Source organism: Diceros bicornis, chromosome 38 (assembly GCF_020826845.1).
Source record: "Diceros bicornis minor isolate mBicDic1 chromosome 38, mDicBic1.mat.cur, whole genome shotgun sequence".
In the NCBI taxonomy this organism is placed as follows: Eukaryota; Metazoa; Chordata; class Mammalia; order Perissodactyla; family Rhinocerotidae; genus Diceros; species Diceros bicornis.
The window spans coordinates 30,987,606-31,006,189 of NC_080777.1; the positions used below are offsets into that span (position 1 = coordinate 30,987,606).

At 38.4% G+C, this 18,584-nt stretch overlaps 1 protein-coding gene across 1 annotated transcript; it reads right to left on the reverse strand.

The window, feature by feature from the left end:
- Positions 1-2,066: 2,066 nt before the first annotated feature.
- Positions 2,067-7,180, reverse strand: LOC131399600 (alpha-1,3-mannosyl-glycoprotein 4-beta-N-acetylglucosaminyltransferase C-like). The gene is made up of 3 exons (XM_058533941.1): positions 7,073-7,180; positions 6,000-6,156; positions 2,067-3,199 (listed from the first exon to the last, which is right to left on the reverse strand). The coding sequence occupies exons 1-3, from the start codon at positions 7,178-7,180 to the stop codon at positions 2,067-2,069; spliced, it is 1,398 nt and encodes a 465-aa protein (XP_058389924.1).
- Positions 7,181-18,584: the final 11,404 nt, after the last annotated feature.

An 18,584-nucleotide genomic window follows, 5' to 3' on the forward strand; every position in this document is an offset into this window, starting at 1 on the left:
ACTGTAGGTCCCTTTGGGGGAAAAACTGGACAATAATTCCAGGATATATCTGTTGCAAGGTCCTTCCTTCTAGGGATATGACCACCTCTTCTGTCAATGCACATGGATCTAAAAATCGGCTCAGGTCCAGGAACTAAGCAAGGATTATGACTTTTTATTGAGGTGACTGTCCTCAATCTCCTGCTCCTCCATTTTTGCCTTTTCTTGGTTGTAGATGTTAAGTAGCAGCCTTATTATTTTCCCATAGTGATGACATGTTTCACTGACCTATTTTAGCCTCTATTTCCACAACTTCCTCAGTGTTGTAAGCCAGTTCCAAATCCTCAACTTACTATCCATTTTCTCAGAATACTCTTGGTACCCCTTGTGTTAGTTCATACCTGCCAAGAGACTGACGTGAAAATGGGATTAGACATCCAAGAGATTTATTAGTGGAGGGAGAAGGAGAAAGCAGAGAGAGGTTCAGATGGTAGTGAAGGTCTGACAACTGTGGAAGGTGACAGAAAAGGCAGGATTGGCTAAGAAAAGCCTAGGACTGCAATGTGGTTCCAAGAAAGTTTCAAACAGGCTGATGGGGAGCCCTTGAGCTAATATCACCTGTTGGAGGAGTCCCCCATCTTGCCAGAATGGGCCTTTCTGGTACCCCTGCTGTGGCCAGTCATTGGCTGGGAGCCTTCTGTGGGAAGCGTGGCCTTGGCACCAACACAGAGGGCAGCAGTGGAGCTGCCGGTCAATCATGCGCCCTGTAGCAGGCGATTTGAACAGTGCATTCTCATGGCTACAATATACTCTTGCTGCAGTCCCCTGTATCAGATACTCCCAAAGCTTCTACCTCCCATCCTTGTTTGTTTCCTCCACATCACTCTCCTTGTTTCCATCCCATCATCCTGTTCCCAAATTCTCCAGCTCTTTCTAACTGTTTTGATTACAACTCATTTAGACACACTGTCTGGCTTTGATTTCAGTTCTTCCCAAATATTTCTCTCAAAGTGGTCCCTCCCTTTTCCTTTCTCCCTGCCATCATGGGTTATAGTCTCAAGCTAGTGAAAACCAGACACTGTACATTAGCTGAGTTCAGGGCTCAGAGCTCAGATTTTTCTTGGAACAAAGATCTCATAGCCAAACTGAACTAAAAAAAGTTAGTAAAATACCCAAAGTCTTTCCTTTCAGAAACATCCAAGTTACCTTATAATCCCAGAGATACTTCTATGCTGGAGACAGGAGCTACCAGAAATCAGGGAAAATTGTTTTTAATAATTTTGATGCTATTTAAAAAAGAATACCCTGGCGTGTTGGATGATCACGTAGAAGAGGACTCAGCCTAACCATAAAAGGTACTCAATGAATGTTTATCGAATGAATGACTACCTTGTAATGGAAAAATGAGATCACAGAGAAAACAGTCATGTTCCTCTCCTGACCAGTCTACTTTTTTCTGTCACATGGAAAGTTCAGCCTATAATGAATCCATTTCTTGGCTGGTGGAAATATCCTCTATCTTCTCTCATGCTCTGCTAGAGTCTTGTGATATGAGCGTCAGTCAGTCCTACCCACATGTTCTTGTTGTTTATAGCAAGTGTTCTTGCCCCAAGGAAAGAATTTTGGATGGTAGATATTTTGGATATAAAACCAGGGAGGGGTTTAACAAGCCTACCTCTTCCACTAGTGGCCCCCTGGGACCAAGAGGATGTTACCTTCACTCCGCCTTTCAACACACTGTGTCTTCTGTATTAAGAATCCTGAGGGGCTGACCCGGTGGCGCAAGTGGTTAAGTAAGTGCACTGTGCTGCGGTGGCCCAGGGTTCGCAGGTTCGGATCCCGGGTGGGCCCTGATGCACTGCTTGTTAAGCCATGCTGTGGCAACGTCCCATATAAAGTAGAGGAAGATGGCCACGGATATTAGCTCAGGGCCAATCTTCCTCAAGAAAAAAAAGAATCCTGAAAGGACCCAACAATGGGATATCCCTGACCGACTTCAAGATTTTATTTTTTACCTGTGTAGATTCTAACCTCCAACTTGACCCCTCTCAGAACTCCCAATGGCTTCTCCATATATTACTTAAACTTCACTCAGTCCAGAGGTTGATATGCCTGACTATTATTCCAGAGGGTGAAGTGGCTGTCACAAGCAATCTCACACATTTCACCTTCTTCCCAGACTTGTTTGATAATACCTGCTTATTCAGGATGCCATTTACCAGTAGCCCCAGCAGAATATAGTCATCACAGTCATTGACCCTGTTAGTAGAATCATAGCCCAGTTCTACTTGTCCCTCTTTCAGCTGATTCTTGTCTTTTAGGTCAGAGCCAGTCAGCACTTGAACTTGGAACACTTTGGCAGATATATCCAAAACCACAGTTAGATGACTGCCAGCCTCAGCTGACTTGGCGTAAAAGAAATTCTTATCCAAGCTATAGGAATTCATGAGAACAGAGTCATTAGCAACCTTCAGGCTAGTGTAGATGGAGGCAGCAGGGTTGCTGGGAGAGCCAACGTCATTTTCCTTAAACTCTTTATCTTTGAGACTATTGAATTTGCCCTCAAAGGAGGAGTAATTACCCATGTGCTGGAAGAGGGAAGGGAGGAACTGGATTGGCGTTTGTTGCATGAGGTCATGAAAATGCGAGAGGAGGCAGTCACAGGGCATTTCTTGGTGGAAGAGGAGAAGGAAATGAACAAAGCGAGGGAGGTCTCTAGTATGGAAGAGTTTTCCAATGAAGCCCAGCTGAGAGAATTCCAGAGTCACCCAGTGTTTGTTTTCCCAGGCAGACACTGTAGTAGCTATCTGGGTGACAAATCCAGGGGCACATTTCACATCATCTGCGATCATCAGGAAATAGTCAGAGTGGTTGGTAGCAAAGTTCATGAGGAAGGCATAATCCATGCTCTGCTTGGAGCGGAAAGCTACATAGGCTGGGGTGTCCTTGAGGTTTTTCTTAAGGTCCTTCAAGGAAAGATAGCTTTTAAGAGGAGTATTGATCACTACTAGCTGTCTGGCGTGGATATATGGCTTAAAGAGAGTTGAGATGTTGGCACTCATTTGATCAAGCCACTTGGGGTCAGGATCTGCCAGGTGTACCAGAACAATGAAGTGTTTCTGCTCAGATGAGGAGGAAGCAAAGAAGAGAGACTGCAGAGTGTCCAAGAGGTAGCTCCCTCGGGGACGCGGCACTGAGGACACCCCTATGGTCAGCAGTTCTAGGATTGGGGAGAAAAACGGACCTTTATCAACTTAGGGAAGTGAGGAAAATAGTTGCTATGGGTGAAGTTATAATACTCTCTTAGGTCTTTCCACATGCTAACTTCATGTGTTCCTGTGGTTATTTTACATTTTCTCTCCCACAGGCCTGAGTATGGACCATTTTAGGAGTTAATATCTGGTCACAAATTGTGAGTTTTAAAAAAATCATTACCATTCAAAAACGATTGTGAGAGAAATAGATAAAGATGATAAACTAAAAACATTTGCATCTATATCTCCTCCCACCCAAAATCCCACTGAAAAACCAGAAAGTTTGCCATGAGAGAACCACAATATTTGAAGAATTCCTGGAAGTCATAGTCCAAAAGACACACAAAGAAAACAACACGTAGATGCATCTTTATACCAAAAGCCTGCAAGCAATTCTAAGTTCGAGCCATCAAATTCAAAGGTACAGGCCCTGGGATGGTCATCTGGATAATTAATTATAGAACCACTGGACCAGTGACCACCAAGGGGTTGGTGATAGCAACGTCCATCCCCAGGCTAAAGTCCTAGGATTTCTCTCTAAATGAAGTGGAAGGTCTGCAGCGGGGAGCCCACAGTGTGAGTCCTGGGGCTGGAGAGAACGTCAGAATTAAAGCCAAGAGCTCTAGGCGACAGGGGGAAGAGGAAATAACATAGCTGACTATGATGTTTGCCTCTAGGATAAAGCTCTGTGTACGGTTCCCTGAAGCAGACATTCAGAAACGTAGAGGTTGCCAGAGTATGTCTAAGCAGATAAATGGGGAAATGCCCCAGATGACTTAGGGCTTTGCTAGAAGAGAGGGAGGATATGTCACCCAGAAGATCAGCTACCCACATTCCTTACTTCCTCCATGTGTCACTGGTTCCCTACAATCTAATGAGGCAGGCTTCCATAAGCACAACCCACTTTTACAGAGAGGCAAACAGCGATGGTTACTGAGAGAGAAGTACACTGTTCATTCTAGATCCTTGAATATAAATCTGAAACAAGAATCACTAAACATTTTAATATAAATATGAAATAAGAATCACCAACATATTGGAAGAAAAGCAACAACTCAACCAGAAAGAGAACTCCAAAAATAGAAGTCAACAGAGAAAATAGTGAATTGAAGAAAATTTCAAACATATTAAATCAGTCCTCAGAGAGATTAGAGAGGAAATCATATTCTTTGGCAAAAGAACAGGCTTGTATGAATCAGAAAGAGGTTGTAGAAAATACGGATATGGGGACTTGATCAAGTTCAGGTTAGATTTTCTGGCAATAATATTTCCTGGGTTGGGGCTGTGTTCCTCCATCAGAAGGCACATAATGCCGGTTGTTTTTGTTTCGAGGCTGTCAGCAGCCTTTGATGCCCAGTGCCCAGATCCCTCAATACTCTACGGGTTGCAATATGGTGATATTCTAAGTCAAACATTCCTTCTTCATTTATTATCTGGAGTGCTTATATAAAATTCCCCTCCTTTTTGGTTACCCAGTGGTATAGTTCATATAGGCAAGGGAGATAAATATTTGATTCTTTCCCTTTATTTACCAGCTTTCAAAATAATGGATTGGTTCCCTAGCATTCTCCAATGGTGATACAATTTATCAGGGTTTTTTTTGGTATCTGGATGAACTCATGGATTTTATGTGTTTCAAACCATTGAAATTTTATCTTTGTTGATGCTCAAATTGCCCTGTCTTTGGCAAGTAGCCTCTTGAAGTTGGATCGTGAGCCCTTTTGATACAACTTGAATCATTTTCAAAAGCTTCCTTGCTATCTGGTATGACACTTCCTGCCTTGCACCTGGAATCAGCCATTTTTTCCAAGGAACCCTGGTTCTTTTTAGTGGAAAACAGTGTTTATATAACGGTTGCTCATTGCTAGTGGGTCCTTTCTAGGCCCCGGTGGGTAGAGCTAAAACATTTTTTTAAAAAAAAGATAAAACACATCATGAGTTCATACTGATATTTCAAAATGCATTCAATTAAAAAACGTGTTTAAACTTAAAGAAAAAAGTAGATTTTCCTTATTGAGAGTTCTTTGTATTATTAAGGCCAAAAACTTAAGCCCTCTTGAATTTAATCTTATTTTATTGACATAATAAATAGCTTAGCCCTGTCCTTTGAATTCTTAAAGTATTTGAGTCAGAAAAAGCTTATTCTGTTTCAAGGTTTATTTTTTTCTTATCAAATACCATTGCTGCTTATGGGGATCAAACAAGTGTCATAGCCAGACCTTAGGAGGGTACACAGTGCCAAAGTGAAGCTGGTTCAGCAAGGAGAATCAAGAAGTCATGACTGAGATGACAGAGAAAAGGCTACATATTGTCTAGCCATAGACTGCAGTAACAGATGCCAGCATGGTTACCAGTGACAGGGGAAAAAGGGATACCACTGTTGCAGAGGTCAATGAGGACCACAGGTGCATCTAGGCTGGAGCTGTAATTTTGAGAGTAATTAGCATATAGATGGTACTTAATGCTGTGAAACTGGATGAAGTCACCAAGACAATGAGTCTAGACAAGGATGACCTCTGGGGAACATCAACATTTAGACTTTGGAGAGAGAAGAGAAACCAGCAAAAGGTACTGAAGATGTACCAGTGAAGCTGGAGGAAAACCAGAAGAGTTTGGGATCCTGGAAGCAACTGAAGGGAGTGATGAAAGAAGAGAGGGACCTCCCATGTCAAATGGTGTCATAGGCCCTTTTCCTTTCCACCTGCCCGCCCTCTCTACTTTTGCCTGTCCTGTCCCTGCACAGTCTATACCCCAGTGCACACTTACTTTTTTCCACAGGAGGGGCTCCAATCACGATATGGGAGTTCGCGTTTTTGAGCGGTCCTGATTTTTTCTGCATATGTTTGAAGGTTTCCAGGTGGTTTGTTCTACCTGAGTTGATCTGCATCCAGGCTCTCTGCCAAGCTACCATCTCCTTTTCCTCCTGAGAAAAGGGTAAGTTTCAGCTCTGTGACTCATGCCCTTTAGGAATAATGGCTGGGTGGACTCCCCTTTGCATAACAGAATGAAATATCTCCAGGATACAGGGCAGGTTGCTCAGGGGTCAATCCAGTCTCTTTCTTATCATCTGAAAAAATTCTGCACAAGGAGTTCTTGTATAGGTTATGGGTCCAAGAATGAAGGCAGTTAGGATTTCTCTAGCTCTCCTGGGTGACACGGAGGGAATGAGATGATGTCAGTCTATGTCATGCTTCACCCACACTCATCCCTGTGACTACAGTCTGATGTAGGTCACTTAATCCCATGAAGGACAAAGCATGTGTAGATGTGAGAGATACAGGAGACAAGGTGATACCACTCACTGCCCCAGTCTAAACTCTTTCCCATGGTGGCATTTCCCCCTTCATAATCCATTCACCACTCTCCCTTTTCTTCTTTGCCTTTTCTTGGTTCTGGCGGAATTTTCTCAACTCTTTAGAATTTTTCTTGGCTTGGAGAAATGACTTACCTTCTCTGATGGTCAGGATCCTATGGTATAAAATGGGGGGAAAATGTGTAACTTTGAAACCATGGGAAATTTTCTAAAATGGGAAACTTACTTAACAAGGAGAATAGTTTCTACCTCATCAATTGCTGTAAAAAAAAAAAAAAGAGCCAACTCTGCTGAAACATTAAATAAGTGTCTTTCTTCCCAGCCCTGAAGTCTCTCTTCCAGAGTGCTACGTCCCTTATTGTCTCCATCAAAGAAAAATGATATGTTGAGTCCTCAAGCTTTATTATCTTTCTTCTTTTTTGAATGTCTACAATGTTACTGACAATTTCACACAAAAAGACACTTAGATAATGTCTCCTTTTTCCAGTCCAGGGATTTCATTTTGCCCATAGTTTCTGGTACTCACCAAAGACAGGAAACTTGTAGTATCAAAGGGGATTTCTTTAATGAAAAAGAAGATCCAGAACACCCCTGCTGTTGCAATAATGATGAGTCTCCATAGGAGATCTTTCATGTTGCTGGGATTGGGGGTTTGTAGAGCTGTTTCTCAAACTGTGATGCTTGGATGTGTACTCAAATGTCTGCAATTTATACACTATTGAGAAAAGTTTTCATTTGACAGTAATATTCTTTTTCATGAATCAAGAAAGTACAGTTTACTTGTAAAAATAACATTCTTTTTTTAGACTATTTTTTAGAGCAGTTTTAGGTTCACAGCAAAATTGAGAGGAAGGTACAGAGATTTTCCATTTACCCCCTGCCCCTACACATGCATAGCCTCCCCTATTATCGACATCACTCATGAGTGGTGCATGTGTTACTATCGATGAACCTACATAGACACGTCATCACCACCCAGAGCCCATAGTTTACATTAGAGTTCACTCTTGGTGTTGTACATTCTGTGTGTTTGGACATACGTATAAGTGATGTGTAGCCATCATTATAATATCATACAGAGTATTTTCACTGCCCTAAAATCCTCTGTGCTCTGCCTACTCATCCCTCCTACTGCCCAATCCCTGGCCACCACTGATCTTTTTACTGTCTCTGTGGTTTTGCCTTTTACAGAATGTCATATAATTGGAATCATGCAGTATGTAGCCTTTTCAGATTGGCTTCTTTCACTTAGTAATATGCATTTAAGGTAACTCTATGTCTTTTCATGGCTTAATAGCTTATTTCTTTTTAGTGCTGAATAATATTCCATTATCTGGATGTACCACAGTTCATTTACCCATTTACTTACTGAAGGACATCTTGGTTGCTTCCAAGGTTGGGCAATTATGAATAAAGCTGCTGTAAATATCTGTGTGCAGGTTTTTGTGTGGACCAAAGTTTTCAACTCCTTCGGATAAATACCACCGAGTGCAATTGCTGGATGATATGGTAAGAGCATGTTTAGTTTTGTAAGAAACTGCCAAACTGTCTTTCAAAGTGGCTGCACCATTTTGCATTCCCACCAGCAATGTATGAGGGTTCCTGTTGCTCCACATCCTTGCCAGCATTTGGTGTTGTCAGTGTTCTGGATTTTGGCCATTCTAATAGATGTGTAGTGGTATATTTCATTGTTGTTTTAATTTGCATTTCCTTGATGACATATGATGTGGAGCACCTTTTCATATGCTTATTTGCCATCTGTATATCTTTTTTGGTTAGGTATCTGTTAAGGTCTTAGGCTCATTTTTTAACTGGGCTGTTTGCTTTCTTATCGCGTTTTAAGAGTTCTTTGTGTATTTTGGATAATAGTCCTTTAACAGATGTGTCTTTTGCAATATTTTCTCCCAATCTGTGGCTTGTCTTCCAAGTCTCTTGACATGGCCTTTTGTAGAGCAGAAGTTTTAAATTTTAGTGCAGTCTAGCTTATCAATTATTTCTTTCATAGACCATGCCTTTGGTGTTGTATCTAAAAAGTGATCACCAAATCCAAGGTCATCTAGGTATTCTCTTATGTTATCTTCTAGAAGTTTTATAGTTTTACATTTAGGTCTATGATACATTTTGAATTAATTTTTGTGATGGATGTAAAGTCGGTGTTTAGATTCATTTTTTTTTTTGCATGTGGATGTCCAGTTGTTCCAGCACCATTTGTTGAAGAAATATCTTTGCTTCATTGTATTGCCTTTGCTCCTTTGTCAAAGAACAGTTGACTATATTTATAGGGGTCTATTTCTGAGCTCTCTATTCTGTTCCATTGATCTGTTTGTCTATTCCTTCACCAATACCACACTGTCTTGATTACTGTAGATTTATAGTAAATCTTGAATTATCAATCATTTCTTTCATAGACCATGCCTTTGGTGTTGTATCTAAAAAATCATCACCACAGCCAAGGTCATCTACGTATTCTCCTATGTTATCTTCAGTATTCCAACTTTGTTCTTCTCCTTTAAAATTGTGTTGGATATTCTGAGTCTTTTGCCTCTCCATATTTGGAATAGATTTAGAATCAGTTTGTCAATATCTGTAAAATAACTTGGTGAGATTTTGACTGGGATTGTGTTAAATTGATAGATCAAGTTGGAAAAACTGACATGTTGACAACATTGAGTCTTCCCATCCATGAACATGAAATATCCCTCCATTTATTTAATTCTTCTTTGATTTTGTTCATCAGAGTTTGTTGCTTTCCTCATATAGATCTTGCACGTATTTTGTTAGATTTATATCTAAGTATTTCATTTTTGGGAGTGCAAATGTAAATAGTATTGTGTTTTTAATTTAAAGTTCCAATTGTTCGTTACTGGTATATAGGAAAGCAATAGACTTTTGTATATTAACCTTGTATCCTGCAACCTTGCTATAATTGCTTACTAATTCCAGGAGTTTTTTGTTCATTCTTTTAGATTTTCTACATAAATGATCATGTCATTTGCGAACAAAGACAGTTTTATTTCTTCCTCCTTAATCTATATACCTTTATTTTCCTTTTCTTGCCTTATTGCATTAGCAAGGACTTCCAGCACAATGTTGAAAAGGAGTGGTAAAAAGAGACATCTTTGCCCTGTACCTGATCTTAGTGGGAAAACTTTGAGTTTCTCACCATTAACTATGATGTTAACTGTAGGTTTTTTGTAGATAGTCTTTATTCAGTTGAGAAAGTTCCCTTATATTCTTAGTTTATTGAAAGATTTTATCATAAATGGATGTTGAATTTTGTCAAGTTCTTTTTACTGCATGTATTGATATAATCATGCAGTTTTTCTTTTTTGGTCTGTCGATGTGATGGATTCATTAACTGCTTTTATTTATTTATTTTTTTGTGAGGAAGATCATCCCTGAGCTAACATCCGTGCTAATCCTCCTCCTTTTTTTCCCCCAAAGCCCCAGTAGATAGTTGTGTGTCATGGTTGCACATCCTTCTAGTTGCTGTATGTGAGACGCGGCCTCAGCATGGCCGGAGAAGCGGTGCGTCGGTGCGCACCCAGGATCCGAACCCAGGCCGCCAGTAGCAGAGCGTGCACACTTAACTGCTAAGCCATGGGGCCGGCCCCATTAACTGCTTTTAGAATGTTAAACCAGCTTTGCTTGCCTGGGATAAATCCTACTTGGTCATGGTGTATAATTCTTTTTTACATTTTTGGATTCAATTTGTTAATATTTTGTTGAGGATTTTTGCATCTAAGTTCATGAGAGATATTGAACTGTAGTTTTCTTTTTCTGTATTGTCTTTGTCTGATTTTGGTGTCAGGGTAGTATTAGCCTCATAAAATGAATTGGGAAATGTTCCCTCCTCTTCTATTTTCTAGAAGAGGTTGTGTGAAATTGGTCATAATTACTTAAATGTTAGATAGAATTATCTGGTAAACCCACCTGGGCCTGATGCTTTTTGTTTTGGAAGTTTATTAATTATTAATTCAACTTCTTTAATAGATATAGGCCTATTCAGATCATATATTTCTTCTTGTGTAAGTTTTGGCAGATTGTGTCTTTTTTTTTTATTTCATTGCAGCACATTGGTTTATAACATTGTATAAATTTCAGGTGTACATCATTATACTTCTATTTCTGCATAGATTACATCATGTTCACCACCCAAAGACTAATTACAAGGAATTGGTCTATTTCATCTAGGTTATCAAATTTGTGGGCATAGAGATATTCATAGTATTCTTTTATTATCCTTTTAATTTCCGTGGGATTTGTAGTGATGACCCCTCTCACATTTATGATATTAGTAATTTGTGTCTTTTATCTTTTTTTCTTAGTTAGCCTGGCTAGAGGCTTATTGATTTTATTGATCTTTCCAGAGAACTAGATTTTGGTTCATTGATTTTCTCTAATGATTCCCTGTTTTCAGTTTCATTGATTTCTGCTCTAATTCTTATTATTTCTTTTCTTCTGCTTACTTTGGATTTAATTTGACCTTCTTTTTCTTGTTTCCTAAGGTGGAAACTTAGATTATTGATTTTAGATCTTTCTTCTTTTCTAATACATGCATTCAATGCTATAAGTTTGCCTCTAGGCACTGCTTTCGCTGCATCCCACAAATTTTGATAAGTTGTGTTTCCATTTTCATTGAGTTCAAAATATCTTTAAATTTCTCTTGTGATTTTTCTTTGACTCATGTGTTATTCAGAAGCTTTTTTTGTTTGTTTAATATCCATGTATTTGGGTATTTTCCAGTTATCTTTCTGTTGTTGACTTCTAGTTTAATTCCATTGTGGTCTGAGAGCAGACATTGTGTGATTTCTATTCTTTTACATTTGTTAAGATGTGTCTTATGGCCCAGAATGTGGTCAATCATGGTGAATGTTCCATGTGAACTTGAGAAGAATATGTATTCTGCAGTTGTTAGATGAAGTAGTCTATAGATGTCAATTATGTACAGTTGATTGATAGTGTTGTTGAGTTCAGCTAAATCCTTACTGATTTTCTGCCTACCAGATCTGTCCATTTCTGATAGAGGGATGTTGAGGTCTCCAACTATGATAGTGGATTCATCTATTTCTCCTTGCAGTTCTGTAAGTTTTTGCCTCATTTAGTTTGATGCTATTTTTAGTTCCATACACATTAAGGATTGTTATGTCTTCCTGGAGAATTGACCCCTTTATCATTATGTAATGCCCTTTTTTATCCCTGATAACTCCTCTTGCTTTGAAATCTGCTATGCCTGAAATTAATATAGCTACACCTGCTTTCTTTCTCTTTTTAACCATCTTAACCATTTTTAAGTGTACAGTTCAGTGGTATTAAATACATTCACGTCGTTGTGCGACCATCCCCACCATCCATCCCATAACTCTTTTCATCTTGTAAAATTGAAACTCTATACCCATTAAACAATAACTCCCCAATCTCCTCTCCCTAGAGCTCTTGGCAACCACCATTATACTTTCTGTCTTTATGATTTTGATTACTCTTAGTACGTTGTATAAGTGGACTCATAAGTATTTGTCTTTTGTGACTGGCTTATTTCACTTAGCATGATGTCCTCAAGGTTCATCCATGTTGTAGCATATTGCAGAATTTCCTTCCTTTTTAAGGCTAAATAATATTCTATTGTATGTATATACCACATTTTGCTTCTCCATTCATCCATTGATGGGGAGTTGGGTTGCTTCCATGTTTTAGCTACTGTGAATAGTGCTGCTATAAACATGGGTGCACAAATATCTCTTTGAGACATTGCTTTTAATTCTTTTGAGTATATACTGAGAAGTGGAATTGCTGAATCATATGGTAATTCTATTTTTAATTTTTTGAAGGACTTCCATCCTGTTTTCCACAGTGGCTGTACCGTTTTACATTCCCACCAACGGTGCACAAGGATTCTAATTTCTCCACTTCCTTGCCAATGCTTATTTTCTGTTTTTTTTTTTGATAATAGCCATCCAAATGGGTGTGAGATGGTATCTCATTGCAGTTTTGATTTGCATTTCCCTAGTTATTAGTGATGTCGAGCTTCTTTTCGTGTGCTTATTGGCCATTCTTATATCTTCTTTAGAGAAATGTCTATTCAAGTCCTTTGCCCATTTCTGAATCAGGATTTTTTCTTGTTGTTGTTGACTTTTAAGAGTTCTCTATGTATTCTGGATTTTAATGCCTTATCAGATATATGACTTCCAAATATTTTCTCCCATTCTGTGGGTTGCTTTTTCACTCTGTTGATAGTGTTTTTTTTTTTTTTTTTTTTTTGTGAGGAGATCAGCCCTGAGCTAACATCCGCCAATCCTCCTCTTTTTTTTTTTTTTTTTTTTTTGCCGAGGAAGACGGCCCTGGGCTAACATCTGTGCCTATCTTCCTCCACTTTATATGGGACGCCTCCACAGCATGGCTTACCAAGCAGTGCGTCGGTGCGCGCCCGGGATCCGAACCAGCGAACCCCGGGCCGCCGCAGCGGAGCGCGCGCACTTAACCACTTGCGCCACCGGGCCGGCCCCCTGTTGATAGTGTTTTTTGATGCACAAAAATTTCAAATTTTCATGAAGTCCACTTTGTCCATTTTTTCTTTTGTTACCTGTGCCTTTGGTGTCTCATCCAGAAAATCATTGCCAAATCCAATGTCATAAAGCTTTTGTCCTATGTTTTCTTCAAAGAGTTTTATTGTTTTAGATCTTATATTTAAGTTCTTGATCCATTTTGAGTTAATATTTATATATGGTGCAAAGTAAACTTCTGATTTCATTCTTCTTCATGTGGATATCAAGTTTTCCCAGCACCATTTGTTTAAAAGACTATTCTTTCCTCCACTAAACAGTCTTGGCACTCTTGTCAAAAATCATTTGATCATATATGGGTGTGTCTATTTCTGGGTGCTCTATTCTATTCCATTTTGTCTTTATGCCAATACCACACTGTTTTGATTACTGTAGCTTTGTAGTAAGTTTTGAAATCAGTAAGTGTGTGAGTCCTCCAGTTTTGTTTTTATTTTTCAAGATTTCTTTTGTCTATTCAGGGTCCCTTGAGATTCCACATTAATTTTAGGATGGGTTTTTCTTTTTCTGCAAAAAATGTCATTGGGATTTTGGTAAAGATTTCATTGAATCTGTAAATTGATTTGGGCAATATTGACATTGTAAAAATATTATGTCTTCCAATCCATGAATATGGGATGTATTTCCATTTATTTATGTCTTTTTAAATTTCTTTCAGAAATGTTTTGTAGTTTTCATTGTACAAGTCTTTCACCTGCTTGGTTAAGTTAATTCCTAAGTATTTTATTCTTTTTGATGCTATTGTAAATAGAATTGTTTTTGTAATTTCCATTTCATATTATTCATTGTTCATGTGTAAAAATGCAATTGATTTTTGTGCGTTGACTTTGTATCCTGCTTCTTTGCTGAATTCATTTATTAGTTCTAACAGATCTTTTGGTGGAATCTTTAGGGTTTTCTACGTGTAAGATCATATCATCTGCAAACAGAGAAAATTTTACTTCTTTCTTCCCAGTTTGGGTGCGTTTTGTTTCTTTTTCTTGCCTAATTGCTCTTGCTAGAATTTCCAATACTATATTGAATAGAAGTAGTGAGGGCAGGCATCCTTGTCTTATTCCTGATCTCAGAGGGAAAGCTTTCAGTCTTTCACCACTGACTATAATGTTCACTGTGGGTTTTCTATATATGGATTTTATCATGTTGAGGTAGTTTCCTTTTATTCCTAGTTTGTTGAGTGTTTTTTTTATCAGGAAAGTGTGTTGAATTTTGTCTAGTGCCATTTCTGCATCAATTGATATGATCTTGTGGGTTTTTTTCCTTCATTCTGTTGATATGGCATATCACATTGATTGATTTTTGTATGTTAAACCATCCTTGCATTCCAGGAATAAATCCCATTTGGTCATGGTGCATAATCCTTTTAATATGCTGCTGAATTCCATTTGCTAGTATTTTATTGAGGGTTATTGCATGAATGTTCATAAGGGAGATTGGGCTGTAGTTTTCTTGTAGTGTCTTTGTCTGGCTTTGGTATTGGGGTAATGTTGGCCTCATAGAGTGAGTTAGGAAGTGTTCACTTCTCTTCAATTTTTGGAAAAAGTTTGAGAAGGATTGGTATTAGTTCTTTAAATGTTTGGTATAATTCACCAGTAAAGCCATAAGGTGCAGGGTTTTTGTTTTTTTTGTTTTTTTTTTTTGCAGAGGGGGGTTGTTTTTTGATTACTGATTCAATCTCTTTACTAGTTATAGATCTATTCAGATTTTCTATTTCTTCATGATTTATTCTTGATAGGTTTTGTGTTTCTAGGAATTGGCCATTTCATCTAGCTTATTCAGTTACTTGGCGTACAGTTTTTTATAGTACTCTCTTATAATCCTTTTCATTTCTGTAGAACCAGTAGTAATGTGCCACATTCTTTTTTGTTTTTGGTGAGAGAGATTGGCCATGAGCTAACATCCATTGCCAATTTTCCTCTTTTTGCTGAGGAAGATTGGCCCTGTGCTAACATCTGTGCCCATCTTCCTTTATTTTATGTATGGGATGCTGCCACAGCATGGCCTGATGAGCAGTGTGTAGGTTGGCACCCGGGATCTGAACCTGTGAATCCCGGTCCACTGAAGCGGAGTGCGTGAACTTAACCACTGTTACACTCGGCCGGCCCCTCATTTCTGATTTTAGTAATTTGAGTCTTCTCTCTTTTTTACTTAGTCCATCTAGATAAACGTTTGTCCATTTTGTTGATCTTTTTAAAGAATCAACTTTTGGTTTCATTGGTTTTCTCTATTTTTCTATTCTTTATTTCATTTATCTCTGCTCTAATCTTTATTATTTCCTTCCTTCTGCTATCTTTGCATTTAGTTTGTTCTGATTTTTTTAGTTCCCTAAGTTGTAAAGTTAGGTTGTTGATTTGAGATTTTTCTTGTTTTTTAGTGTAAGCATTTATACCTGTAAATTTCCCCCTTAGCACCACTTTCACTGTGTCCCCTAAGTTTTGGTATGTTGTGTTTTTATTTGCATTCATTTTAAGTATTTTCTAATTTCCCTTATGATTTCTCGTTTGATCTATTGGTTGTTTAAAAGTGTGTTGTTTAATTTCCACAATTTCGTAAGATTTCTGGTTTTCCTTTTGTCATTGATCTAACTTGACTCTGTTTTGGTCAGAGAAGATACTTTGTATTATATCTATTTTTAAAAATGTACTCAGACTTAATTTGTGGCCTAACACATGGTCTATCCTGGAAAATGTCCCATGTGCACTTGAGAAGACTGTGTATTCTGTTGTTGTTGGGTAGAGTGCTCTGTATATGTCTGTTTGATCTAGTTGGTTTATTGTGTTGTTCAAGCCCTCTAATTCCTTACTTATTTCCTGTCTGGTTGTTCTACCCATTATTGTGTGTGGGGCATTGAAGTCTTCAACTATTATTGTAGAATTGTCTATTTCTCCCTTCAATTCTGTTAGTTTTGCTTCATATATTTTGATGATGTTATTAGGTGTGTAAATGTTTATAATTATATCTTCTTGCTGTTTTGAACATTTATTAATATATAATGTCCTTTTTTGTCTCTTGTAAACTTTTTCGATTTAAAATCTATTTGTTTGATATTGGTATAGCCACCCTACCTCTCTTTTGGTTACTATTTGCATGGAATATCTTTTTCTGTTTTTTCACTTGCAACCTGTTTGTGTCTCTGGATCTAAAGTGAGTCTCTTGTAGACAGCACATAGTTGGATCATTTTTTTTTTTTTTTTTTTTTAGATTTTATTTATTTATTTTTTCCCCCCAAAGCCCCAGTAGACAGTTGTGTGTCATAGCTGCACATCCTTCTAGTTGCTGTATGTGGGATGCGGCCTCAGCATGGCCAGAGAAGCAGCGCGTCGGTGCGAGCCCGGGATCCGAACCCGGGTCGCCAGCAGCGGAGCGCACTCACTTAACCACCAAGCCACGGGGCCGGCCCTGGATCATTTTTTTTTAAAATCCATTTTGCCAATCTCTATCTTTTGATTGGAAAGTTTAATCCATTTACATTTAAGGTAGTTGCTGGTAAGGAGAGACTTACTTTTGTCATTTTGCTATGTGTTTTCTAAATGCCTTCTAGCTCTTTTTTTGCTGGGGAAGATTTGCCCTGCACTAACATCCATGCCAATCTTCCTCTATTATTTAGTATATGGGCTGCCAGCACAGTATGGCTGCTAACAGAGTGGTGTAGGTCTGTGGCTGGGAGCCAAATCTGGGTCACTGAAGCAGAGCATGCCAAACTTTACCACTAGGCCACTAGTGCTGGCCCACCTTATAGTTCTTTGTCTCTCATTTCCTGCATTACTGTCTACTTTTGTGTTTAGTTGTTTTTTTTTTTTTGGTGGGGAAGATTGGCCCTGAGCTAACAGACATTGCCAATCTTCTTGCTTGAGGAAGATTGTTGCTGAGCTAACATCTGTGCCAGTCTTCCTGTATTTTGTATGTGGGACACTGCCACCACATGGCTTGATGAGTGGTGTGTAGGTCCATACCCGGGATCTGAATCCATGAACCCCAGGCCGCCGAAGCAGAGTGCACGAAGTTAACCACTATCCCACTGGGCTGGCCCCTTTAGTTGATTTTTTACAGTGAAATGTTTTAATTCTCTTCTCATTTCCTTTCGTGTATATTCCATAGCTATTTTATTTGTGATTACCATGGGAATTACATTTAACATCCTAAAGTTGTAACACTTGAATTTGAATTTATATCAGGTTAACTTCAATACAAAAACTCTCCTGCTTTATAGCTCCATCTCCACCCCTTTTGGTTGTTGATGTCACAAAATTAAATCTTTATACATTGTGTGCCCCAAAACATAAACTCTTAATTCTTTTAAATGCATTACTCTCCTAAATTATGTAGAAAATAAGATTTGGAGTTACAAACCAAATTTAAAGTAATACTAGCTTTTACACTATTAATTTTTTTCTTTAAATATATTAGTGTCTTAAATCATGTAGAAAACAAAAAGTGCAGTAACAAACCATTGTCACAATAATACCAGCTTTTATAATTGCCTATATATTTACCTTTATTGAGATCTTTATTTGTTCATATGGCTTCAGGTTACTGTCCAGTGTCCTTTCATTTCACCACAGGATTCTCTTGAGCGTTTCTTGCAGGGCAGGTCTAGTGGTCACAGACTCCTTTGGCTTTTGTTTATCTGGGAATATCTTAATTTATTCCTCATTTTTGAAGGACTGTTTTTCCGGATAATGGATTCTTGATTGACAGTTCTTTTCTTTTAGTGCTTTAAATATATTGGCCCACTGTTTTCCTGTCTCTAAAGTTTCTGATGAGAAATTTGTTGATAATCTTATTGAGGATTGCTTATATATGATAATTTGCTTTTCTCTTGCTGGTTTCAAGGTTCTCTCATTGTTTTTGGCTTTTGAAATTTTGATTATAATGCATCTCAATCTGGATCTCTTTGAGTTCATCTTAGAACTTGTTGAGTTTCTTGGATGTTTATATTCATCAAATTTGGGAGGATTTCAGCCATTATTTCTTCATATATTCTCTTTGTCCTTTTCTCTCTCTTTCCTCCTTCTGGGACTCCCACAATGCTTATCTTGATCTACTCTCTGCTTGAGCTGGGATATCCATCTTATTCTGCCCTCAGACCCTGGCACTCCTGGTTCTCAGGACCTCAGGTTTGGACCGGAACTACACCACCAGCTTTCTTGGCCTTCTGGCTTGTAGGCAGCAAATTGTGGGACTTAGCCTCTATAATCATGTGAGCCAATCCCTCATAATAAATATCTTTTTATATATATTCTATTGATTTTGTTTCTCTGGAGAACCCTGACTAATGCAGGCACTTATTTAGGATGTAAGGTAGGTTATGAATGGGGTCAAGTCAGTGATTCAAGAGACAATCTCTCTTTCTGACACAAACCTTCCATTCCCCTAGGACTTTTGAGGAGGCAGTAAGGAAATTAAAAAAAATATATATATATATATTTATAACTATTTTTAAAATTTCAACTATAACACATGAAATTCCTCACCTTGACTGGA